Here is a 26263-nt window from a genome sequence, read left to right as displayed (position 1 = left end):
GAGTCCTCTCTCTCAGCAGCACCCTCGGCTGCAGAAGCACCTCAAAAGCACGCCCAAGAGGCGGGAGAAGAGGTAGGAACAGTTTTACCCCACATGGGGTCATCTGAGGAGACGGGCCCTGCTTACACCAGGGCTTCGTCCCCCGCACACACTCCCGACCCTCCCTCAGGCCCCTCACTTGCCTGGGATGACGCCACAACCCCACTATCCTGCAACTCTGACTCCTGGGGAAGGGCCATAGGCCTCTTCCCCGCAACGGACTTACCTCGTCCCCTACTCTGGGTAGGGGAAGGTGGTAGGGAGGCTCGCTCTGACGACATGCCCGGCAAAGTAAGAGGGGTAGAGACGTTCGGCTTCTTCGGTGACCTCTTCGGCACCACCTTCTTTTTGGTGCCGTAACGCACCCACTGCACCTCATTCCAGGACATGCACTCCGGACATGTGGCCGTAGGGGAACACACACTGCCCCTACACGACGAACACAAGGAGTGTGGGTCTACTTCAGGTTTCGACAGGAAAGCAACACACGATTTACCGGCCATAGGCCCAGGACAACGACGGGGATGCTCCATCACACACTAGTAACGCACCGCGAGACACAGGAACGCAGAGGGAAAGAATAAGCTAAAGTACAAAGGTACCACCTGGGGACCGCGTGAGACACAAAGGGAAGTTGGGGACACAAAGGGTCACACTGGGTTAAAGAGAGCGTCGAGATGATATCGCGACGCGACCAGAGAACTTACTGGAGGTCAAGACCTGAGCAAGCATGCTCTCTGACCCGGGGTTAGCCTCAGGCTGCGTATCCCTCCGCCTGAGGTTACCCCTCATAGAAAATGGGAATAGGGTAAACTACACAAAACTCTGGTCAGATGGGAGGAGATCCCAGATACTCCTAAGAAAGTAGTTCGAGGTAAGTACTCCGTGTTGGAACAAGTATGTTTTAAATAATATTTGATATGTAATATAAAATGTGTGATGAGAAATATAAAGGTGCATTAGAGCTATAACAAAAGATTCTCTCTCATTCATTGAGTATTTTGAAAGTCTTAGAACAATTACCAATTGAGTTTGAAAAAATAATAATTATGCATAACAACTTTTTTGTAAAGACAATAAACAGGTTTAAACTTACCTTGCCAGTTGCCATTTCGATGACAACACATCCAAGTGACCATACGTCAGCTGCTCGACCATGTCCTTCGCTAGATTGAAAAATTTCGGGTGCCATGTATGCTATATGGAATTGAAATGGAGCATGAGCAAGACTGTTTATGCAAGGAGTGTTTCATGTATACATGTCCCTCCAAATTAACAGGTAAAAGGAGTACCAGACCTAATGAGTACAAAAATTTGCTAATAATTTTCAAATAAATCCAATGAAACACCATTCCCCTTAACAAAGTGGTTAATGTTGTCAGTTCACCTACCAGTATATACAGTACTGCATTATAGGCATTGGTTTCTCGTACCAAAGGAAAATTTTTGCAATGACTCCTTACCATTACAAACATTTCTCGTGTTTTGTTCTTATTTACACTATGATGAATTGGTGTATAGTTTATTAAGGAAATAAATTAGTTTTACTTATGACATTTGGTTAAATGAAAACTTTTAATAAATGCTAACCTAGACATCAATAGAAAATAAAAGAATTATAAACTTGGCTTACAAAGAAGTTCTGTATTGCAAAAAACAAAATTAAAATACCTGTACATTAGAAATGAATTCTTTGTCGGTAAAATACATATAAAAAAATTAGTGATCAGGAAAGTATATTTACGTACATTAGATTTTGGGTGTAACAATCAAATAGATTATTATATACAGTACTGTACTACAGACAGCATAATGCAATTAATATTACTATAGTAATTTATCATCAATGACAGCAGAATTACTATAACTTCAGCCTATTTTCAAACACTAAGTACTACCCACCAATAAATATGAATTTGAAAAATATTTTTTTTCTTGGAAACTATGAATTAAGGATAAACTCAAGACAATATTTGTAGGATTTTTAATCTTTTCAAAAGTATTAATAATGTTTAATATAATAAAAAGCAGTTAAACTGCATGAAAAAATAAAGGTACTCAGTTCTATCCATTACCAGGATAAATTTTTAAAAATTCAAGCTTTCCTTACCATGAGTGCCAACAATACCCGCTAATTCTCCTATTTCAGTTTGATGACCCCTGAGTCTTACTGCACAACCAAAATCTCCCAGCTTTAAGATGTTGCCTTCTTCAGTTAAGAATATATTGGCACCTGCAAGGATTAAGGCTTATGAATATTTTTGCAATAAAATTCAAGTTCATCTCCATAAATGCAACCATAAATTATATTATCATTATCATTATTATTATTATTATTATTATTATCATCACAGTATTAACAATAATAATTGTAAAACAGGATGCCATAAGGGCAAAGGCTTCAACAGGGAAAAATGGCCCAGTGAGGAAAGGAGATAAATAAACTACATGAGAAGTAATGAATAATGACTATAGAATATTTTAAAATTGGTAATAACTTTATATTCTTTACACTAATTCAAAGTTCCCAGAATTTAGGTTCCAACGATTTACTTGAGACAAGGATGACAATCACATTACAATGCAATTTTGTCTCCTTATTTTGCTAGTAAGACAGAGCCAGTCAGTTATAAAAGTTACAGCATAATAAAAGTTTCAAAAGCCATATGTATTGTCGTATGACAAACTTTATTTCAAATGCTTTTTATGCAATAACTACAGTCTATGGTACAACAATAAACTGCCATATTGGTATCATAACAGAAAAGGAAATGAGTGTGCAATCACTCACTGTGTGGTATCCCCTCTTCGTTATAATCTAGTTACCATATATTATCGTGTAAAGGGCAAAATTTTAAGACCAATTTAGATGAAAAAAGTCAGCGTTCGCCCATTACACGAGAGATACTTTTGAAATTACATACATACATATACCAAGGCACTTCCTCAAATTTTTGGGGGTAGCCGACATGAAGAAAAAAGAAAATGGAAAAAAAAAAAGGACCTTTCCTCTTTACGCTCCTCCCAGCCTGACAAGGGACTCAATTGAAGTCAGCTAAAAAAAAAGAAAAAGGACCTTTCCTCTTAACGCTCATCCCAGCCTGACAAGGGATTCAATCGAAGTCGGCTGGTACTGCTAGGGTGCTACAGCCCACCCTCCCCTCTTATCCACCACAGATGAAGCTTCATAACACTGAACCCCTACTGCTGCTATCTCTGTGGTCATCCAAGGTGACCAAAGGAAGCAGCAGGCCCTACCGGAACTGCATCACAATCGCTCACCATTCATTCCTATTTCTAGCACGTTCTCTTGCCTCTCTCACATCTATCCTCCTATCACCCAGAGCTTTCTTCACTCCATCCATCCATCCAAACCTTGGTCTTCCTGTTGTACTCCTCTCATCAATTCTTGCATTCATCACCTTCTTTAGCAGACAGCCATTTTCCATTCTCTCAACATGGCCAAATCACCTAAACACATTCATATCCACTATAGCTGCTAACTCATTTCTTAAACCCGTTCTCACACTCACTACTTTGTTCCTAACCCTATCTACTCGAGATACACCAGCCACAGCCATACTCCTCAGACACTTCATCTCAAACACATTCAATTTCTGTCTCTCCGTCACTTTCATTCCCCACAACTTCGATCCATACATCACAGTTGGTACTATCACTTTCTCATATAGAACTCTCTTTAAATTCATGCCAAACCCTCTATTCTTTACCACTCCCTTCACTGCCCCCAACACTTTGCATCCTTCATTCACTCCCTGACGTACATCTGCTTCCACTCCACCATTTGCTGCAACAACAGACCCCAAGTACTTAAACTGATCCAAGTCCTCAAGTAACTCTACATTCAACCTCGCACCACCTTCCCTTCTTGTACATCTCATAACCTTACTCTTACCCACATTACCTCTCAACTTCCTTCGCTCACATACCCTTCCAAATTCTGTCACTAAACGGCCAAGCTTCTCTTCTGAGTCTGCAACCAGTACAGTATCATCCGCAAATAACAACTGATTTACCTCCCATTCATGACGAACAAACAAACGCATTTACATATGCAAGTGATAACTAATGATGCTAAGAGCTTTTAATAAAGATATAAAAAATAAAAATTATAATATATGTGGTAAAATATTTATAATAAAAGTATAGTAATATTAGGCTGGCCTCGAATTGCCGTTCGCCCATTACATAGAGTATATAATAAAACCGCGTCTTTAAATGAAATTTTGGGATTCGCCCTTTACATGGGGTTGTCCTTTGCACGGTAATATACGGTATCTTATGATAGAGCTTTCACTGCTATATTATTGCTTGCATATTTAGTTTTAAATTTTTTTTTATTCACATTCACTTTCAGTTCAATCATATTTTTGTCTCTGACAATTTCAATACGAGCAAAATTGATCTAATAGCCATTCCTTTATTTACCTATTTCTGATTGGATTTTTTTTTTTATATTTAATATTTTCTGTGCACTTTTCAAACCATTTGTTTTGCAACAAAATTATTTGATGGAATTTATTTAAGACATACTCTTCCACAAAGCTTTCTAATGCCACTTAACCATTTTAATTTGATATTTAAATAAACTTAACTATAGTCTTTACCACGACATTTCTTTGAATTCAATAAAAAAAAATAAGCAATCTCATTTCCTTATTTTCCCTTTTTTAAGACGGTAAAACTTTCATGGGGTAAATTATAATGATGGTATTTAGTACGGATACTGTCATAAGATATATTTCTCCCAGCACCTGATTTCCAGGGCACCATGAACATTTGAAATAGACCAAACTGCTATTCAGTACAAAACTTTATAAACACGAGTCTACTGGGAATATTAGCCTTCTTGGTGCATAGACTTTTCAGTGGGATAAAAAAGCAAAACTATGAAAACATAGTGTTTAATAATTAATGTTAATAAACGAGAATCTTTAAATGCATGTTTATTAGCTGGTTCACCCAAGGAATGTTAGTGGGTAATAAGAAGGATATATTCTTAAAAAACTATTCTTTGCAGATTTCCTAGCAGACTTATTTCTAGTCATATAAAAGTTATTTTTGTGATTAAGAGACTTTCACTTTTAAATCCGGAACATATATGTGCTCCTATGGTTTAGATAGAGTTGATAGGGAAGCAATGGGGAATGTGATGAGGTTATATGGAGTTGGTGGAAGGTTGTTGCAAGCAGTGAAAAGTTTCTACAAAGGTAGTAAAGCATGTGTTAGGATAGGAAATGAAGTGAGCAATTGGTTTCCGGTGAGAGAGGGGCTGAGACAGGGATGTGTGATGTCGCTGTGGTTGTTTAACTTGTATGTTGATGGAGTGGTGAGAGAGGTGAATGCTCAAGTGCTTGGACAAGGATTGAAACTGGTAGACGAGAATGACCATGAATGGGAGGTAAATCAGTTGTTGTTTGCGGATGATACTGTACTAGTTGCAGACGCGGAAGAGAAGCTTGGCCGATTAGTGACAGAATTTGGAAGGGTGTGTGAGAGAAGGAAGTTGAAAGTTACTGTGGATAAGAGTAAGGTTATGAGATGTACGAGAAGGGAAGGTGGTGCGAGGTTGAATGTAGAGTTACTTGAGGAGGTGGATCAGTTTAAGTACTTGGGGTCTGTTGTTGCAGCAAATGGTGGAGTGGAAGCAGATGTACGTCTGGGAGTGAATAAAGGATGCAAAGTGTTGAGGGCAGTTAAGGGAGTAGTAAAAAATAGAGGGTTGGGCATGAATGTAAAGAGAGTTCTGTATGAGAAGTACCAACAGTGATGTATGGATCGGAGTTGTGGGGAATGAAAGTGATGGAAAGACAGACATTGAATGTGTTTGAGATGAAGTGTCTAAGGAGTATGGCTGGTGTATCTCGAGTAGATAGGGTTAGGAACGAAGTAGTGAGGGTGAGAACGGGTGTAAGAAATGAGTTAGCGGCTAGAGTGGATATGAATATGTTAAGGTGGTTTGGCCATGTTGAGAGAATGGAAAATGGCTGTCTGCTAAAGAAGGTGATGAATGCAAGAGTTGATGGGAGGAGTGCAAGAGTTGATGGGAGGAGTGCAAGAGTTGATGGGAGGAGTACAAGAGGAAGGCCAAGGTTTGGGTGGATGGATGGAGTGAAGGAAGCTCTGGGTGATAGGAAGATGGCAAGAGAGCGTGCTAGAAATAGGAATGAATGGCGTGGCGAGCGATTGTGACGCAGTTCTGGTAAGCCCTACTGCTTCATCCGGTGCCTTGGATGACCGCGGAGGTAGCAGCAGTAGGGGATTCAGCGTTATGAAGCTTCACCAGTGGTGGATAACAGGGGAGGGTGGGCTGTGGCACGCTAGCAGTACCAGCCAAACTCGGTTGAGTCCCTTATCAGGCTGGGAGGAACGTAGAGGAGAGGTCCCCTTTCTTGTTTCATTTGCTTGATGTCGGCTACCCCCCAAAATTGGGGGAAGTGCCTTTGTATACGTATGTATGTCTGTATGGCTAAGATAGTCTCTAAGGCACAGAAACATATTGAATTTCTTTCCCTATTTAGGGTCCTGATTTTGATGTAAATTTGTTTGAAAATGTTATGATGCTGTGGATCACAGATTATGCTTCATGATACTCTAAATACTTGATAATGTGTGTAACTAACAAATAATGTACAGTAGGTCCTGCATGTCAAAAGACCAAGAAAATCACAAATTTTATGTAATTTGTATTTTTCCTAACAGTACTTACCTCGAACTACTTTCTTAGGAGTATCCGGGATCTCCTCCCATCCGACCAGAGTTTTGTGTAGTTTACCCTAAACACATTTTCTATGAGGGGTAACCTCAGGCGGAGTGATACGCGCCGAGGCTAACCCCGGGTCAGAGTGCATGCTTGCTCAGGTCTCGACCTCCAGTAAGTTCTTGGTTGCTAAGGTCTCTAAGAAAACCAGGGGACACTCGGGGAAGGCAGGGTGGGCCATTACCCGAAAGTAGTTCGAGGTAAGTACTGTTAGGAAAAATACAAATTACTTAAAATTTGTGATTTGTTCCAACACGAAGTACTTACCTCGAACTACTTTCTTAGGAGACTTATACTTTAGGAGGTGGGCGTGGCCCTAAAAAGTTCTTGAGACCGTGCTGAGGAATATCCAGAGACCTAGAAAGTGGCTAGGTCATGTTGACCCCACAGAAAACGATTGAGAGGAAACTACACAAAAACCCATCTTAGTGTCTAAGAAACTCACCTGTGCAAGAAATCAAAGGGGAAATGTCTTTCTCTCGATGAGGTACTCGTCTCTGGCTCAGGGCCCTCACAGAGCCCACTTGAAGCGGAAAAAGGGGGAAGGAAGTACAAGGGGGTTTAAGGAACGAACCTGTGTCTCTTGTGCTTGTTACCCGCGGTTATCGCTGAGGCTATGCCTTTAAACCGTTTGGAGCGCTGAAACGACGGTACCTATCGAGAACCCGTCCAGGGATCTTCTTGAATAGTCCTTCAAATAGTGAGCCGTGAAGGTAGACTGGTTGGCCCAGGTTCCTGCCCTTAGGATCTGGCCCACTGCCATATTTTTCTTGAAGGCCAACGTAGTATTCAGGCCCCTAATGTCATGGGGATTGGGTTTCCCCGGCAGGGGGATTCCCGCCTTACTGTAGGCCCTGATGATGACCTGCTGTAACCAGAAGGAGATGATATTCTTCGAGACTGGTTTCTTCACGAGGCCAGTGGAAACAAAAAGACTCTTGATCCCGGGCCAGAGTCTTGCTGTTCTTTCCAAATATTTTCTCACTGCCCTGACGGGGCATAGACACAAATCCTTCACGTCGTCTGACCGGGGGATTGCCGGAATAGAGAAACCCTCAAACCTGAGGTCCCATACGGCAGGGTTCTGGGTCTTAGCTACGAAGGAAGGAACGAACTTGAATGTGACTTCTCGCCAACCTTTCGAGTGAGCAACTTCGTAGAACAGACCATGAACCTCGCTTACCCGTTTAGCTGAAGCTAACGCCAGCAAGAAAACTGTCTTGAGAGTGAGATCCTTGTCCACGATGTCTTTCAAGGGCTCGAACGGAGGCTCAGATAACATTTTCAGGACCCTTGCCACGTCCCATTGTGGCAATTTCACAGCTTGCGGGGGGCATGATTGCTCAAAGCTCTTAATGAGCAATGAGATATGTCTGGAGTTACCCAGGTCTACGTCCTTCAGGAGAAAAACTTGGCCCAAGGCCGCGCGGACTCCCTTGATGGCTGGAATGGACATGTTGACCACGTCCCTCAGGTAAACTAGGAAGTCCGCTACCTGCGGAATGGAGACCTTCAGGGGCTTGATGTTCCTAGTGGCGCACCATTTGGTAAAGGTGGCCCACTTAGCCTGGTATACAGCTGTCGATGACCGTCTCAGGTAGCCCGACATCCTCGTTGCTGTACTCGACGAATAGCCTTCCCTCCTCAGGAGACGCTCGATAACCTCCACGCGTGAAAGTAGAGGGACCGTGGATTTTCGTGGAACCTTTGGAAGTGTGGTTGTCGGAGAAGATCTGGCCTGTCCGGAAGGGGCCAGGGCGGCTGTTGTGTTAGTTCCCTTAGGTCCACGAACCACTCTCTCTCCGGCCACCAGGGCGCTACCAAAGTCATCTGTAGGTTGCTCGTCTTTCTCACCCTGTTGAGGACCTGCCTGAGCATCCCGAAGGGGGGAAAAGCATACACGTCGAGATTGTCCCACGGATGTTGGAAGGCGTCTTCGAACGCCGCTTTTGGGTCTGGAACAGAACAGAACACTGGGAGCTGCGTGTTCAGCCTTGTTGCGAAGAGGTCCATCACCGGCGAACCCCATTTCTGAATGACGGACCTGGCTACTTCCGGGTGTAGAGACCATTCGGATCCTACCACTTTCCCCATCCTGCTGAGGCCGTCGGCGAGGACGTTCCTTTTCCCTGGGATGAACCTCGCTCATATTCTTATCTGTTCCACTTCGGCCCATTCCAGAAGTTGTAAAGTGAGGACGCATAGCTCCTTCGACCTTAGGCCTCCCTGCTTCTTTATGTAAGCTACTACCGTGGCGTTGTCGCACATCAACGCTACGGTGTTTCCCCGGAGTAGGTGTACAAACTCCAGGCACGCTCTTTGTACTGCCCTCAACTCTAGAACGTTTATGTGCTGGGACTTCTCTAGGGCTGTCCAGTTCCCTCTTGCTGATTTTCCTAAGAGATGAGCACCCCACCTCTCCTTCGACGCGTCCGTGAACAGGAGCATCTCCGGAGGGTCGGCTGCAAAGGGCATCCCTTTGAGGGTGTTCGTTCTGCAGTTCCACCATTCCAGGACCCGTTTCGTGTTCGGAAACACCGGGACCACTCTGTGGGGGGAATCCGTTTGGATCCAGTTCTCTTTCAGGTTCCATTGGACCTCCCTGAGCTTTAGCCTGCCCTGGGGGACCAGTTTCTCCAGAGACACAAGATGGCCTATTAGTCTCTGCCAGTCCTTTGCCCTCCTGGGTTGGTCCATCAGGAAGGGGCGGAGGACCTGGTCCAAGTTGTCCAGCCTGTCTGCGGAGGGGAAGGCTTTCACTAACCGGGAGTCCAGAACCATCCCGAGGTAGGTCGTCCTGGTGGAGGATATCAGTTGAGACTTCTTTAGGTTGATGGTGATCCCCAGAACGTTGCAGAACTGCAGTAACCTCACGCCTTGCTCCTTCACTACTTCCTCTGAGGCTGAAAGTAGCAACCAATCGTCCAAGTAACGAATCAGGCGGATGCCCTGTTCGTGTGCCCAGACTGAGACTGTTGTGAAGACCCTTGTGAAGACTTGGGGGGCAGTGGACAACCCGAAGCAGAGGGTTTTGAACTGCAACGTCTGGTTCTCCCATTTCACCCGTAGGTACTTCCTGCTGGAGGGATGAACCAGGATCTGGAAGTAGGCATCCTTGAGATCTACCGACATCATGAAGTCCCCTTCTCTCAAGGACGCCAAGACTGATTTTGGAGTGTCCAATTTGAAGTCCGTCTTGCAGACGAACTTGTTGAGGGCTGAGAGGTCTATGACCGGTCTCCATCCTCCTGTTGCTTTCTCCACCAGGAACAGCCTGCTGTAGAACCCCGGACCTGGGTCCCGAACAGGTTCCATTGCCCCTTTCGCCAACATCGCTGAGACCTCTCCCTGCAGAGCTGCCTGTTTCAAGGGATCCTTGGGGGCTAGCCACTCCGCCTGCTGATCTGGTATCAGAGGAGGAGGGTCCACTAGGAAGAGCAACCTGTACCCTTCTTTCAGAACTGTCACGGTCCACGGGTCTGCTCCGTGTTCTTCCCATGCTTGCCAAAAAAGTTTGAGGCATCCCCCCACCTGAGGCTCTGGCAGGAGTAGGGGGCCTCCCTCCCTATCTCTTCCTCGATGAGCGGCCTGAACGGCCTCTTCTGGATGCAGAGAAGGATGGTCTAAAGGCGGTTTGGTTCGGAGCTGATCCCCTACGGGAGGGCTGAGACGACTGGGACCATGTTGTCGCCGAGTTGTCTGTCCTAGGGTGGTTAGGAGCGGGCCGAGAAGGGTGAGGCGTGTCGACGGAGGATCTTCTAAACGTCGGCCTCCTGACCGGGTGGGGCCTGGTCTCGAACGGCTCCTTCATCCTCCGAATTCTCTCCATCGCTTCCTCCGCTGCCTTCGGGGGAAAGATTGAGTCGTCCCACAGGGTCAGGTTCCTCAGAGATCTGGCCTCTCTGTCCGGCAGCCTCCTAGTTATCTTGCTCAAAACAGTGTCCCTCCTTTGTAGGATCCAGTTGGCGGACATGACTAACGACTGGTAAGACAAGAATTTCAGGGCCTTGCCTCCTGAGCTGATGAGTTCCTTGAGCAAGGCCTGGGTCTCCGGAACTGACAGGTCGTAGGACGACTGAACGCCCACCAGGGTGGCGGCCCACCAGTCTAACCAGGGGGAGACGTTAACAAGGTCCTTCGACATCTCCTCCATCATGACCACCTCTGAAGGAGAGAAGCAGATCGGAGCCGTGGACGCCCTTTCTTCTGAGGCTCCTTGCCCTAGCACGGTGAGTGCTGGCTCCAGTCCACAGGCGCCCGCTCGCTGTCCCTCTGGGAGGTAGAACCTGCTCTGGGAGTTCAGGCCCTGGAGCAGCTTGGAGGAGCTCTGGCTCTTGGGCGCCTCAGCGTGGTTGGCCACGATCCTGTCCACGTGAGCCTTTCCCAAATAAACGTCCCTCGCCATAGGGACGGCCAAGAAGGGGCGTTACTGGACTGGGGCGTCCACTATTCTATTTAGGCTGGAACGCCAAGCATCTTCGGAGGAGGGTTTCGGTACGTCCAGCCTGTGGTGACTTCTGATGAGGCCTATCACTCTCCGATAGGCTGATACCTCCGCTGCTGACCCCTCTCCATGGTCGTCGAGCTCCTCCGACAGGGGTGCTGGTGCAAGTGACGGGGGTACCCCGACGGAGGACCTCGCGCGTGGGGGAGTCCTGGACCGACGCTCCCGCGGGGGCTCCCGACGAAGGACGGGCATCTCCGTCGGAATGGGGGCCTCCATCCTGGGTCTAACATCCCTCCTGGAGGTCCTCGAATCTGCGGGCATGCCAGTTGAGGAAGGCCGAGGGCTGCGCTCGTGCCGAGCTAGGTGGCCCTTGGAGGTCAGGACTCGGCTGCCAGACCGAACGGGCGACTCTCTCCGCTGGGCGGATGGAGTCGGAACCTTCGCGGTCTTATGCCTGTCAACTGGAACCTGCCATGAGGAATCCCTCCGTCGGGTGCCGCTGCTGCCACAGGAGTATCTATCCGGGGAGCCCATCCTTGGACGCCAACCTGAGGAGCCCGGTGCTGCAGCTAGCTCTAGAAGTCTATCTCGGTGAACCATCACCCATTCGTTGCTCCTGGGGGATCTTGGGCGACGACTCTCGTGGCGCGACCTCGAGGGGGAGCGAGAGCGCGACAACTGCCTGCGGGACTTCCCCTTTCGCTTCCTGAGCTTCCTCAGCGCCTCATCCTCCGAAGAGCAGGAAGGATCCTCCACTGATGAGACCGACGACTTATAGGACCTCTTCGAAGGCCTCGCCTCCCGCGGTGATGTAGGAGGATTCCTGCGACGCTCCGTGGACGACGACGCCTGCAGAAAAACCTCTGGGAAGACGGCCGACGGCGCTGGGGAGGAGCGAGGAGGCTGTCCCGTGGGAGCCCAGGTCCCGAAGTCATCCTCCATCCTCATCGGGGACCTGAAGGGCGTCTTAGGGGGAACCCAAGCAGTGGGGTCCGACGGCGGGGAAAGCTCCTTCTCGACGTCGCCCTCGGCTGCTGAACCACTTGAAATGCATGCCCAAGAGGCTGGCGAGAAATTAGTAGTATTATTACCCCACATGGGGTCATCAGAGGAGACGTGACCTGCAGGCACCAGGTCACCATCTCCCAAAAACACTCCCGCCCCTCCCTCAGGCCCCTCACTCGCCTGAAAAGACGCCACAACCCCACTGTCATGAAGCTCAGACTCCTGGGGAAGGGCCACGGGCCTCTTCCCCGCAACAGACTTACCTCGTCCCCTACTCTGAGTAGGGGAGGTTGGGAGAGAAGCTCGGACCGCCAAGGCGCTCGTCGAAGCAAGGGAGGAAGGGACGTTGGTCTTCTTAGGCGACTTCTTCGCCGCTTTCTTCTTTTTGGTGCTATACCGCACCCACTGCACCTTGTTCCACGACTCGCACTCCGGACACGTGTCGGAAGGGGAACACACGCTGCCCCTGCACGATGAACACAAGGAGTGCGGGTCAACTTCTGAATACGATAGGAACGCTCCACCCGATTTGCCGGCCATAGGCCCAGGACAACAGCGAGGATGCTCCATGATGAAGGAGAAGCACTAAGAGACACAAGCGCGCAGAGAAAGCACAAAGAGAAAGCACAAAGGGAACACGTGGGAAGCGCGTGGGACACAAAGGGTCGGGGACACACAAGTCACACTGGGATAAGGAGAGCGGCGAGATGATATCGCGACGCGACCAGAGAACTTACTGGAGGTCGAGACCTGAGCAAGCATGCTCTCTGACCCGGGGTTAGCCTCAGGGCGCGTATCACTCCGCCTGAGGTTACCCCTCATAGAAAATGGGTTTACGGTAAACTACACAAAACTCTGGTCGGATGGGAGGAGATCCCAGATACTCTTAAGAAAGAAATTCGAGGTAAGTACTTCGTGTTGAAACAAACAGTCATTAAAAGTAAATGTAATTACCCAAGTGGCTTTCTAGGGATACCCAAGCTTCAATAGCCTTAGAATTGTCTCCAAGGAATTCCTTTCATAATAGTATTAAAACATTAAAATATCAGGAATCTGGTCAAGTAAACATTCCAACTGAATTGCCAACAGGATTTGAAGATCATATTAGAAAACATTATGACAATCCTTCCTTCCAAATCCCAGTAAGAGGAAGACTTTCCCACTTGTATCACATTTGAAAGAGCCCTGGTCCTGGGTGCTAGATGTAGTTAAACCTCACTTGCCCTAGGAACAAATCCCCTTCTCAATATATCTAGTATATACAGGAAAGGCATAATTTCATAAATAGAAATTGTGACATTACTGGGACATGTGATAGAGGTCTTGAGCTTTGCTCTGGGGTTTTACATAAGGTTATTCCTAGTCATCAAATCATCATAAGTTAGAGGCCAGTTCTATAGATGCCCTGAACCTCAAGTTATATTCCCACAAAGTTTTCCAAGGAAGCACCCTTGACAGTTCTGGGGGAGATATATGCTTATTTTCTCATTCCTATTAATCTTCATTTCATCATCGGGTCAAAGATTTACCAACTTACATGGTTGTGTTTTTGTCTCAGGACAGCCTCTCAAGCATTCATCTCGAAGAGGCCCCCCATCTCAAATGTTAAAGATTCTTTTATACCCGAATGATAAGCTGTTTTTAAGTGATTCATTGGAAAGGATTTGGGTTCAACATGTGTGGTTACATAGGTTACTGGAATGGTTGGGAATACAAATCAATTAGTAATAGTCACTTCTGGTTCGAACTCTAAAGATTCTATATTACAGAATGCTTAGAGATTTGAAGTGGTGGGGACTACCAAACGTAGACTTGTTTACAACAGCATCACTGAACATCATCAGTTCTGAATCCCTTGGCATGGATGGTACATACCATGTTACAAGACTGATCAAATCTGGATCATTACGCATTTCCACAGTTCACCATGATTCAGCAGGAGATAAGTTCATAATTTCTGCAAACATCAGGATAATGCTGGTAACCCCAGTTTGGCCACAAAAGGATTGGTATGCAAATCTTTGGCCTCTATTATCAGTGTCCCAGAAGGTTACTGTAAAGAACCAATCTTCTTAGGCAAACAATTTCAGAGATGATTCATCTTAACCCATACATTCTACATATACTGCACGAAGACTATCCACCATCGTTTTCAAGACCCTCTAAACTGTCTATCATAGGCTCCTAAAGACATTCTACCTACCAATATTCTGTATTGAAAACAATGGAATATTTATTTTGATACTTAAATCTATGGTATATTTTTTTCATTATTTTTTGTTTCATAATTTTTCATTATCTTTATAAATCTAAGCTTAAAAATTACTATTTTTAATGAAAAATATAAAACTTACCTGCTCTCAGAAACACAATTTAATGTAATTAATTATATACATATAAATAAGTCTGAAATATACTGAGGGAGCAATAAGTGAACTACAATATGGTAAGGGATTACTGTAGTGTAAATCTATAAAAGTACCGATGACCACTGTATTGTAGCCGATGTGAATATGCCTTTTAGTATTGAAAGAACTTGTCCTGTCTTTTTTTTATTTGGATGCCGTTTTACAACACTAAAAGTTCAAGTATTTGTAAATTGTTTAGTGGGATTAGAATTCAAAATCTGACCTCTAACAGAAAAATGCAATGTAATTTCTTGTTAAAAGTTGGGTAACGGAGGCTGGCAAAGAACTGAATCCAAGCCTTATGAAAGACTTGAGAGTTAAGAGTTCATGATATTTAAAGCATAGTTACATCTCTTAATTTTTAAAGAAATCTTTTTTTTTTTTGAAAGGGCTTGGGTGGAAGCTCAATAACATCTTAAAGAATCATGGTGTACTTATCAAGATTGCTGAGCTTTAGATCCTATAGTGGCTATTGGTAATATGGTCTTATAACATTTTTGGGTTCTATCAATTATTTTTTTCTTTTAAATAACCCAAGTCCCACATTTCTAAATGTATTTAGAGAAGGTATGTTACTAATAAACTAGTCTACAGAAGAGTCTAGAATGTTCATTATTTTTATTCTAAAAACTACAAATCTCTCTCCTTCCCTGCCCACCTACCTCTATCAGTGCAGGAGTCAGCGGTATGAACATAAGGATGAAATAAATAAATTTCAATAACAAAATTTGTTATTTATCTACTCGCCTGATGTTCATATAAATTCTCATCCTCCTCCCCACTGACTTGTAGTGTCAAGAGGATAGGGAATAGTTTTGACTTTGAGACTTGGTTATTGCCGTCAACTGCCAGATTGTCTCATTACTTTAGTAGAGACATAAGATTATTGAAAGGAAAGGCAACAGGAAATTTTCAGTATTAAAAGTAATATGTGGATAAAACCAAGCTTCTTAAGAGAAGCAATATGACTATCAGGTGAGTATACAAATAAATTTTATTATTAAAATGCAATTTTTCATACTGCTGAGCCATATAAAAAGGAAAAACTTTGATATTTACCAAAGAAAAGTAATGTTCTCCATACCTTTAATATCCCTATGAACAATATTTTTCTCATGCAAGGCATTCACTGCCTCCAGTAGCTGCCTGGTATATTTTCGCACAAGTTCTTCTGGAATGCCAGTTTCTGTGCTAATGGCCAAACTCTCTAATGTTCCTTCATCGCAATATTCCATGAACATTAACATTTCGTCCTGGAAAAAATATTCTTTAACAGCTTCTACTGTAAACCTACAGGTATGAAAAATTTCATTTACTATAATATACCATGATTTGGAAATCAGCCAAGTAGAGCAAAAAATATTTTAGTAGTAATGAACCGAGTACAGACTAAATTACACACCAAATAAAATTAAACATTATATTACTAAATAAGACTTAAATGACACTAATCAGTAGAAAATATATTTGCAGACAGTTTGAAATGTACAAGTTTCAACAATTAAACTAAAAGACAAAAACAATAAAGTTGTCTTATAATTTAGTTACATCTGGAACAGAACATTTTAGAAAGTTGCGTGATAATGAACCTTTGAAAACAAAAGGAGAAACTATATTTTTTGTTAAAATTTAATACTACATGGGAAATAATTAAGTCTGGGAAGATCTGAAAAAAAGAATGGTCTCCATTATGATATACAGTAAAGTCTAATAAAACAAATTTGTCAAAGAATGATAGAAAGATCCTGTAAGGCTTCATCAATATACAAATCTTGTGCACTACAGAAGAATACAAGGAATATATGTGTTTCTTGAAAATGAGTTTGCAGTCAAGAATGGCACCTACAATTTTTATGAACTACATGAAAAAAATAAGACCAGGGTGAACAAATGTCCTGAATATGGAAACATTAATATTTAGAGTTCTGTTAAGGTTCAACTTCACAATTCATATTTTCCATCTTATACTAATTTCAGCTAATTACGGTATATGTATGAGAATCAGCAACCACTTATCTACATTCAAGAGATATGATTGACAAAATATCATTAGCATTGTCTGTATAACTCGCTAGCTTACTCTCTCACCCAAATCACATATGCATGTATAATAGTAGTAGTAGTGGATCAAAAAGGCAATTATCAACCATTCTTATCAGATTAGGAAGAAAAATAAAGCCTCTTGGGCCATGCCAATCACTAGGAGAAACGGAATCCAACCCCATCTTCATAGCAAGCATAGAAATTGCCAACAAACACAAAAGAAGTCATAAATGCAACCCATTTGCTTATGATATAATTCTTAACAACAAGATGCTATCCTTATATCCACAGCCTTAGTACTATTACAAGCAATTGCTCTTTTGCTTCAATTACATGTGTAAAAACTAATATCAATCACTTACATTATGGATTTCCACTCCATAGCACTGAACAAGATGGGGATGCCTAATTCCCTCAAAGATCCTCAGCTCATCTGCTACTCTACGGATGGATCTATGATCATTTGGTTGTAGTGGCAACACTTTCATTGCCATGAGTTCCCCTGTGTTATTATTAACAGCTGTGTAAACTTTTCCAAAACGTCCCGCACCTGAAAATTAAAGGTAATTTTACTATAACAGATACTTAATACGTTCACACTAAATTTTCAATACAGTACTGTATAGCCAAGTTAAAAACTAAAATATACAAAATTGAAATACATGTTCATCAATTTGCTTTACATGATGATATCAATTACCAAAAATGGCTGTCATAATGATATTAACATTTCACTAGTAGCCAAACATCTTTAATGCCACCTTCAAAATGTAAATGAAATTCTTTATGTTAAAATCTGCACTTTACCATTTAAAAAGTGCCATCTTCAATTTCTATGCTAAAACTGATACTGTATTTACTATTCTCCTTTTGACTACACTAATCTGTCACCACTAGAACTGCATTATTAGTTCTTAGATTGATTTTCAGAAAAATTCATGCCATTATTAATCCCAGTACATTAAGTTTTGGCATGACTTCAACAACCTAAACCCACCAGGGTAAATCCAACCTGTGAACTGAGATTTTACCCCCAGAAAAATATTTCAATCTGACCTCTAAGTTTTACCTCAGGACCTATTGTATCTACAATTATAAAACCAACAAAGAGATAAGTCCATCAAAACTCTAGCCTGTGGTGACAAGAAGCTACCATCTTCAAGTACCAACTGTAGAATAACAACAAATGTCACTTATTTTTGGGGTTAATGTGTGGTGTGGTTTCTAAGGACTTTTCTGGGAAAGGCTAGAACAGGGAATTCAATACAAATTAAATACCATAGAACTATTGTCTTCCCTGCTCTTAGAGCCAATGTATCAGTGTGCAAAGCAAGGACTCAGTGTCTATAAAAGAGAGCCTAAAGTTCAGCCACTCTAGCACTTGACACCGCACCACCAATGTTGAAAACAGTCTGCTATAGGTGATGTCATTACTATGTCATAATTGCATGGCCAAAAGAACCAACACTACTGCTTGGGACCAGTCTACCTGCTCATCAACTTGCCTCCACCCCCTATCCACATATCCATTGTTATAGAATTAACATTTTTATGAAGTGACGTATCTTGGAATACGATTAGGATCAGTAACAGGAATCACGTTTTAAAGGCTGCTTATGAATAGCAGAGGCAAGGGACAGTGACACTACCCAAGCTCTAATAGGACAATGCCCTAGAGACTGATCATATATACTGTACATATGATCAGTGCCCAAGCCCCCTCTCCACACAAGCTAAGACCAGGGGACCGGGATATGGCTGCTGATGACTCAGAGGGTAGTGAGGTTGTAGACACTACCAGAAACTATCAAGCTTGAGCGGAACTCAAACCCAAGTCTGGCAAGCGCCAGGCAGGGACGATTCCAATAGGCCAAAAAAGCCCCAACTGTAAATTGTATTCAAATTTTTTGTCAAATATGCTGACAATTGAGTAAGTGTTAGTTTTATTTTCTGAATCATATGGCATTGATCGCCATTGTCAAAAATTTTTGAAACATGGACGGGCTCAAGGAGGCCGCCCCGCCCCGCTAATGGCATTTTTCAAGGACAGGAATTTGAAATTCATACCACTTAATAAGGTGACTTGGGACATCTCCAAAATGTATAGGATTTTTTACCTCTGACCTTCGATTTTGCAATGCCAGGGCAATTTATCCTTTAAATGAGTGTTTTTCAAATTCTTACCTCTTCCCTTGATACCTAATATTAAGACTTGGGATTACTACCCTATACAGACCTAATGTAGACCTCCAATAAAATAGTTTTTTTCTAAAAGTAATTTTTTTGCTAGGTATGAATTTTTTCATTAAGGTAAATAAATAAACCCTTATAAATTAAGGGAAAAAATAAGAAGAAAATAAACAAAAACTGGAAGAAAGGGCTCTATTCTATTGTATTGTAATGTCTTTCCAAGTTATATACCAAATTTCAATGCTATATCTTTAAAACTGAGAAGATAGAATTTGAAGTTCAATAAGTATAGTTTTGAGATATGGGCATTCAAAGTTATTTTTGTATTTTTACAAAGACGCTACTAATAAATCATGATTATTATGAATTTTATATTTCTTTTTGGATATTAATAAACCAAAACAATATTACATATAATTTTATCATAAATTAAGATCCTTTGCTCAATATCATGCTTCTTTAGGGGAGACGTTTGCTCCTTCACCATCTTTCTCCTTCACTAACTCTGCTAATATCACCGATATTACCCACTTCTGAACTCTGATTAGAACAAATTTTCCTCCTCCGTATGTTACAGAGATGTTGAAAATGTCTTTTCCTCTCTATTAAGACTTGGGATTACTACCCTATACAGACCTAATGTAGACCTCCAATAAAATAGTTTTTTTCTAAAAGTAATTTTTTTGCTAGGTATGAATTTTTTCATTAAGGTAAATAAATAAACCCTTATAAATTAAGGGAAAAAATAAGAAGAAAATAAACAAAAACTGGAAGAAAGGGCTCTATTCTATTGTATTGTAATGTCTTTCCAAGTTATATACCAAATTTCAATGCTATATCTTTAAAACTGAGAAGATAGAATTTGAAGTTCAATAAGTATAGTTTTGAGATATGGGCATTCAAAGTTATTTTTGTATTTTTACAAAGACGCTACTAATAAATCATGATTATTATGAATTTTATATTTCTTTTTGGATATTAATAAACCAAAACAATATTACATATAATTTTATCATAAATTAAGATCCTTTGCTCAATATCATGCTTCTTTAGGGGAGACGTTTGCTCCTTCACCATCTTTCTCCTTCACTAACTCTGCTAATATCACCGATATTACCCACTTCTGAACTCTGATTAGAACAAATTTTCCTCCTCCGTATGTTACAGAGATGTTGAAAATGTCTTTTCCTCTTTGGCATATCTTTAAAATTACGGGAGAAGATAGAATTTGAAGGTCAATAAGTATAGTTTTGAGATATGGACATTCATAGTTTTTCTTTGTATTTTTACAAAGACAATAATAATAAATCATGATTATTATGAATTTTATGTTCCTTTTAGGATATTAATAAACCAAAACAATGTTATTTATCATAATTTAGTCACACATAATGATCCCTTTGCTCAATATCTTGCTTCTTTAGGCAAGATGGTTGCTCCTTCACTAACTCTGCTAATACTGCCGATATTGCCCACTTCTGAACTCTTATTAGAGCAAATTTTCTTCTTCCTCATGTTACCGAGATGTTGAAATTGTCTTTTCCTCTTTAGCATGATGAAATTCTAGCCAAAACCAAAAAAAAAAGGCAAAAACGAGTGAATGTCAGAGGTCAAACTCAAATGTGTACAGTACTCTATGAGGTTTGTGCTAGCACACTGAAAGCCGAAGGGTGTAATTATTACGTAATACTTCGTCTTGTGACTCATGGAATCTATGCAGATGCCATTGCTCACAATTTATTATATGTTAGGCTTTTGGTTTATTGAGTTACCTATACTAATTATCCTGTAACTATGAAAGTACAGAAAGAGGAAAAAATCTATTTTTGGGTGAGGTAGCCATGTCATCCTGATGGAAGTTCCTTTACAGTAGCTTCCTAGGTTATATTTAACTACAGTGATATATCCCAGAGAATTTTACTTAAGGTATCCAGAATTCTAACTCCTGGCGCGAATATCCCTGGCTTTCGCCTTTAGAGATATCGCATAATATCAGAGGAAGTATTCTTGACACGCCACATAGCTATCTACACCCCGAATAGCGTTTTCGCTTCGAGAGGGGAGTGTCAAGAATTGAAGGAGAGCCATTATTAAGGCACGCTCTACTCCTACTGTTGAGTACCTGTATGACGGCATGACCAGGCGCCATCTTGTTATTCCTTCTTTTGTAGCGGCCTTACTCGGTGTTTTCCCAGTGCTCTCACGCTATTTTTGGATTATTTTCTAGCTATGATGCTTTCTCCAGCCTCATCTGCCTCTGGAAAGTTGAGTATTATCTTTACTTTGTATAAATGTAAGCTCTTGCCAGTTTTTTCCTCTATTCAAGGTTCAATTAACATAACAAGAGCTGTTGCCTAACCGGAGGCGTCATGGCCGCTGTCGTTCGATTTACAAGAGTCATTTAGTCAGACAGAACGACCTTCCCGGTATACTTCGCTTTAATAAATTTAGCTATTTAACTTTCATTGCTAGGAAATTTTATATTATGCCGATAGTATTCGTGGTTTCGGCGATTTAGGTAACTGATCCTCACTACGCTAGGCTTCTTAGCCTAGGCGTCTAGCCTTTGACTTTCATTCATGATATATGGTTTTTCCTTGTGTGGTAATTTATTGAAGCTTTAGGCAATATTCTATAGATGTAAGATATTTCCTGCATAAATTTTCCTCTTCCAATGATAGTATACGAGAGAGTTTCGGTGATTTAGGTAACTGATTCTCACCGCCTATAGGCTACTAGCCTAGGGGCTTTAGTATACTTTCATATATGTCCCCGATTGCTCTTGTATCGTGTTATTTAAGTGGAGACTGATACCTCCTAGTCTTTTATAGGGTGATACTAATCTCCTTTGAAGATTTAAGAGCAATCTCTTCTCCCTCTGAGTTAGCCTAGGCTGAACCCTAGTCAGCTTTACCTCGAATTGCATTCGGGTAAAACTAGGCTAGGGTGTTTCTGTCCTTCCCTATAACCGCAGATGCTGGTTTTGGGTGTTAGTCAGAACCTCAGAGTATTCCTTCTGTGGTCGGTTGCCGACTAGCAAGGTGAATTTAATTCCCTGGCTAGGTTAAGCTAGCGACGCAGGAGGCTAGACCTCCCTAGGCCACACCTGAAGGCATTATATGATATGATACCTTCTCCCTGTGTCCTAGCAGACAGTCCTGTGCCGGCAGAACCTGAGCTGAAGAATAGAATTCTTCTACTGCTTGGGGGACTCCGACACTAGACTCCGTTCCTTCTGTCTGAGATAGCAGCGAGGGTGCTGCCAATCTCTATCTGTATTGGGCTAACCCTAGGCTAGGGAATTGAATTCTCTGGCCCCTTGGGATAGCTCTAATACTGGAACGGAGTCTCGTTAGGTGAGGTAGGACTGGCTTTACTGCCGGCTCGTCCCACACCCTACAGGACCCTCACCCCTCCCCTCTCTGTCCTTTAGTGATGGCCTAGCCATCACATACCTTGGCCATCATCCTACAACCAACCCTAGTGCCGGTAGATTGTGGGATTGGCTCGGGTTTTCTGTCGGTTGCTCGGCTGTGACGCATTCTCCATTGTCATACGAAGCTCAGTGAATTTTTCCAGGATTTTTTGTTTTTTTGTCCTATACCCCCATATATTGGCATACTGGCTGGGCCCCTTAGGTTGTTTACCTTTCCTTTTTATATCTCTTTTTGATTGAATATCAAATTTAGATTCTTTACCATATCAATTTCATTTTGCATTGCATGGCCCTGGGCCTCCTACTTTTACCAAAAGCAAAAAGACTCTTCAGAGAAGACATACGCTTCACACTTCAACTCTCGTAACCTGTTGTCTGGAGTTTACCCAACACTTTACTTACAGAGATGGACATCCTCAGGGAGTACTGTAATTTGTTTAAAAATGCCCAGACCAAAAAGCTCCTTCCAACAGGGGGTGTCCGTATTCCAATGACCTCTTTAATTTAAAAAGCTGATCGTGTCTCCAGTTCTACCCACGATGTAAAAAAAATTGCATTTACAATACACTTAACCCTCTGCTGACCTAAATGACTGATATAGCGTACCCTGGTTGGTCAAGAAATTCAAATACGAGAGAGAGAGAGAGAGAGAGAGAGAGAGAGAGAGAGAGAGAGAGAGAGAGAGAGAGAGAGAGAGAGAGAGAGAGAGACTAATAATGATAACTAAATTTGTACTAAATGAAAAATATGATAGCTTATAACACATTGGTGCTTATACAGTATAATATTAACTATATAGATGTTTCCCTTTATTTTTTATTAAATTTTTGGTTGCTCTCTGCTTACTTCTTGTTCTTTCTTTGACCTTAGGTAACTTCAGCATTGCTATAAAGTTCAAAAGAACGTTGTAAAAGCACAACGTACATATGAACCGCACGTAAACAAATACACGTACGTCATACCTCTCAGACGTGCTTTGCACATGGATACACTGCCCCTGGGGCAGGGGAGACAAGATTTCTTTTTTATTTATGCTGTACGGTGTTGGACTCCCTTTTCTAGCCTTTCACAGGAAAGTCCTTGGAGACTACACAGCACCTCCCAGAAATAGGTTTTCTTTTGTCAAAACCCTTTATCATGAGAGAGAAGGGTAGGGACAGCTTTGATACTGTGTAAAGGCTGATTCACACTGAGCGGTTCGTTGAAGTTTCGTCTTCGTACGGCCTTCGTTCGTCAATTATTATTACATAGAAACTAATGGGGGTGTTCACACTATACGGTTGGGTCTTCGTTCATCTTTCGTTCGTCTTTCGTACGGCTCGGATATGTTTGGAAGAAATCTCCAACATATGAAAGGTATACGTATCCTACCGCGCAATGTGAACAGAGATAAGTATCAGTTTCGGTCACGTGTTTCGGAGAGAATGAACATATTTTTTTTTTTTTTTTACTAACATCACTAATTTTTGGCGACTTAAGCAATAATGAATGGCAAGAGGTTGATAGAAATTTAAGGTACCAGAAACAATATTCTCTCTCTCTCTCTATCTCTCTCTCTCTCTCTCTCTCTCTCTCTCTCTCTCTCTCTCTCTCTATATATATATATATATATATATATATATATATATATATATATACGTATACGGATTTTGACCGAAGCGAAAAATCTATTTTTGGGTGAGATAGCCATGTCGTCCTGATGGAAGTTCCTATTAGTAACTTCCTAAGGGATATATGTACGACAGTGATATTCACAGAGAATTTTACCTTTAGGTCTCCAGAATTCTAACTCCTGGCGCAAATATCCTTAAAATTTCTCTCAAGGATATCGCATAATATCAGGGGACGTATTCTTGACACGCCACATAGCAATCTGCGCCCCGAATAGCATTTACGCTTCGAGGGGGAAAGTGGCAAAATTAGAAGGGGAGTCGTATCAAGGTTACCCTAGTTCCCATACTACTATTGAGTATCACAACAGCGCCATATCCAAGATGGCGGACATTCCTTGTAGCATTGAGCATGGTGCTGTAGATACAGTAGTTTCGGGAGGGATTCTGTGAAGATCTTTTCTTTAGAAAAGAAGGACGACATGGCTATCTCACCCAAAAATAGATTTTTCGCTTCACTCAAAATCCATTTTTTGGGCTCAAGCCATGTCGTCCTGATTGAAGCATACCAGAGCATTAATGCATCTGTGGATTTTTATCAGTGCCTTAACCTTGGGACAATATTTCTATGGTCATCTGGACCATTTGAGACAGATGACGTTACCGTTATCCGTCATCATCACTAATCATAAACAATGTTAGTGCTTCCTGCCCCCTACAGGGAAGAGTCATTCTAGACGGTAGAAAAGGGGCCTCAAGGTCAGCATATATTGTATGAACAAACATAAGTATACACTGGGTATACAAACGGTCTCACGGTTTGTATATACAGTATTGCCGAAACAATGTCAGCGACCATTATATCAATTGTTTGCAAGCATACAATGATATGAAGTATACTTACATGAGTAAGTCTAAGAACTCTGGCATCTTAAATATGCAAATTGTCGGGTGAATTAGGATGCAATTACATTCTAATAGACATTTATTTCTAATAAATGATTAAATGAATTAACAAGTAAAACAAATGTAGCATGATAAAGGAATTATACATGCGACATATACAGAAATTATTTTCTCTTTTTGAAAGGGAAGAAATGATGAGTGCCACTCTCAGACTGAAGAAAAGTTTTTAATAAAATTTTCCTTCATAATTTCTGTACATGTTATATCCTATCGACACTGTGTACTACGTACACACGGCACGAGTGTTATCTGTATAATTCCGCACCTGAGATTTTGAACAGATTTAGTGTCACCATGGTAACACTCATTTAAAAGGGGATCACACTAAAGGTGCTGACACCTTCTCCCTTTAATTGACATTCCCAATCAATTAACTGTTCATCGCAGAATTAGACGACAGGTTTTAATACACTACCTGCCGCCACCACATAATGCTTCAGTTCATGGACCTGCTTAGCATAGTGTTTGTAGAACACTCTGGATGATTTCCATCCAGTATATGAGCGAAGACGCTCAAAGTCCATATACTGAAAAAAGTTCAGTGATGAAGCAATTTTTCACGGATCATGACCTGCGGGAGTACTGTCAGGATCTGATCTGCGAATAAAGTAGGTGAGCTTCGCCCTCTGTTGTTTTATGGATAAGTTTGATCCAGAGGTTTCTCCTTTTAAAGAGCTGTCCTCCCCTGAAGTCTGAAGTTCTACGAAGATAGAGCTTTAGACACTCTACAGGACATAGAGAGACATCTTCCTTCAGAGGGCAGATTCTCCAGGGACCCCACCTCTTAGTGGGTAGCTCGTTATTGGTGAGAAAGGTTGGATCAGTTAAGAGATTCAGTTCTCCCGCTTCTGTTAACTGAATGTGGCCCTCATCTCTAGATAGGGCCACTATTTCACTAACTCTAGCCCTGGAGGCTATAGCGAACAGAAAAATAACCTTTTGGGTTAGATCCTTGAGGGAACAATCATCATTGTTTACAGATGAGGCAAAATGTAGGACCTTGTCCAAAGACCATGAGATGGGCTTTGGCGGTGCTGCAGGCCTAAGCCTTGCACATGCCTTCGGAATCTTATTAAAGATTTCATTTGCCAGATCCACTTGAAAGGCATATAGAAGAGGTCTAGTCAAGGCTGACTTGCACGTAGATATCGTGTTGGCCGCCAGACCTTGATTATGAAGCTGGACAAAGAAGGACAGACAGAAGTTCATTGAAATTTCTTTCGGTCCTTTTGCTTTTACAAAAGCAACCCACTTTTTCCAAGATGACTCATATTGTCTTCTAGTTGACTTAGACTTGTATTCTTCTAAGAATTCTATATTGCCTTCTGAGATCCCAAA

The 26263-nt window shown here is 42.1% G+C and overlaps 1 protein-coding gene across 1 annotated transcript in view; it reads right to left on the bottom strand.

Moving 5' to 3' along the window:
- Positions 1-26263, bottom strand: part of LOC137624548 (mitogen-activated protein kinase kinase kinase 4-like) — a 242614-nt gene that overhangs the window by 28718 nt on the left and 187633 nt on the right. Inside the window, 4 exon segments of the mRNA XM_068355436.1 lie at positions 1136-1236; positions 2150-2272; positions 15765-15933; positions 17086-17273. Of these exon segments, the coding sequence (XP_068211537.1) occupies positions 1136-1236; positions 2150-2272; positions 15765-15933; positions 17086-17273 (581 nt within the window).

This window comes from Palaemon carinicauda, chromosome 31, assembly GCF_036898095.1.
Source record: "Palaemon carinicauda isolate YSFRI2023 chromosome 31, ASM3689809v2, whole genome shotgun sequence".
NCBI lineage: Eukaryota > Metazoa > Arthropoda > Malacostraca > Decapoda > Palaemonidae > Palaemon > Palaemon carinicauda.
This window is presented reverse-complemented; position numbering and strand designations above follow the sequence as displayed.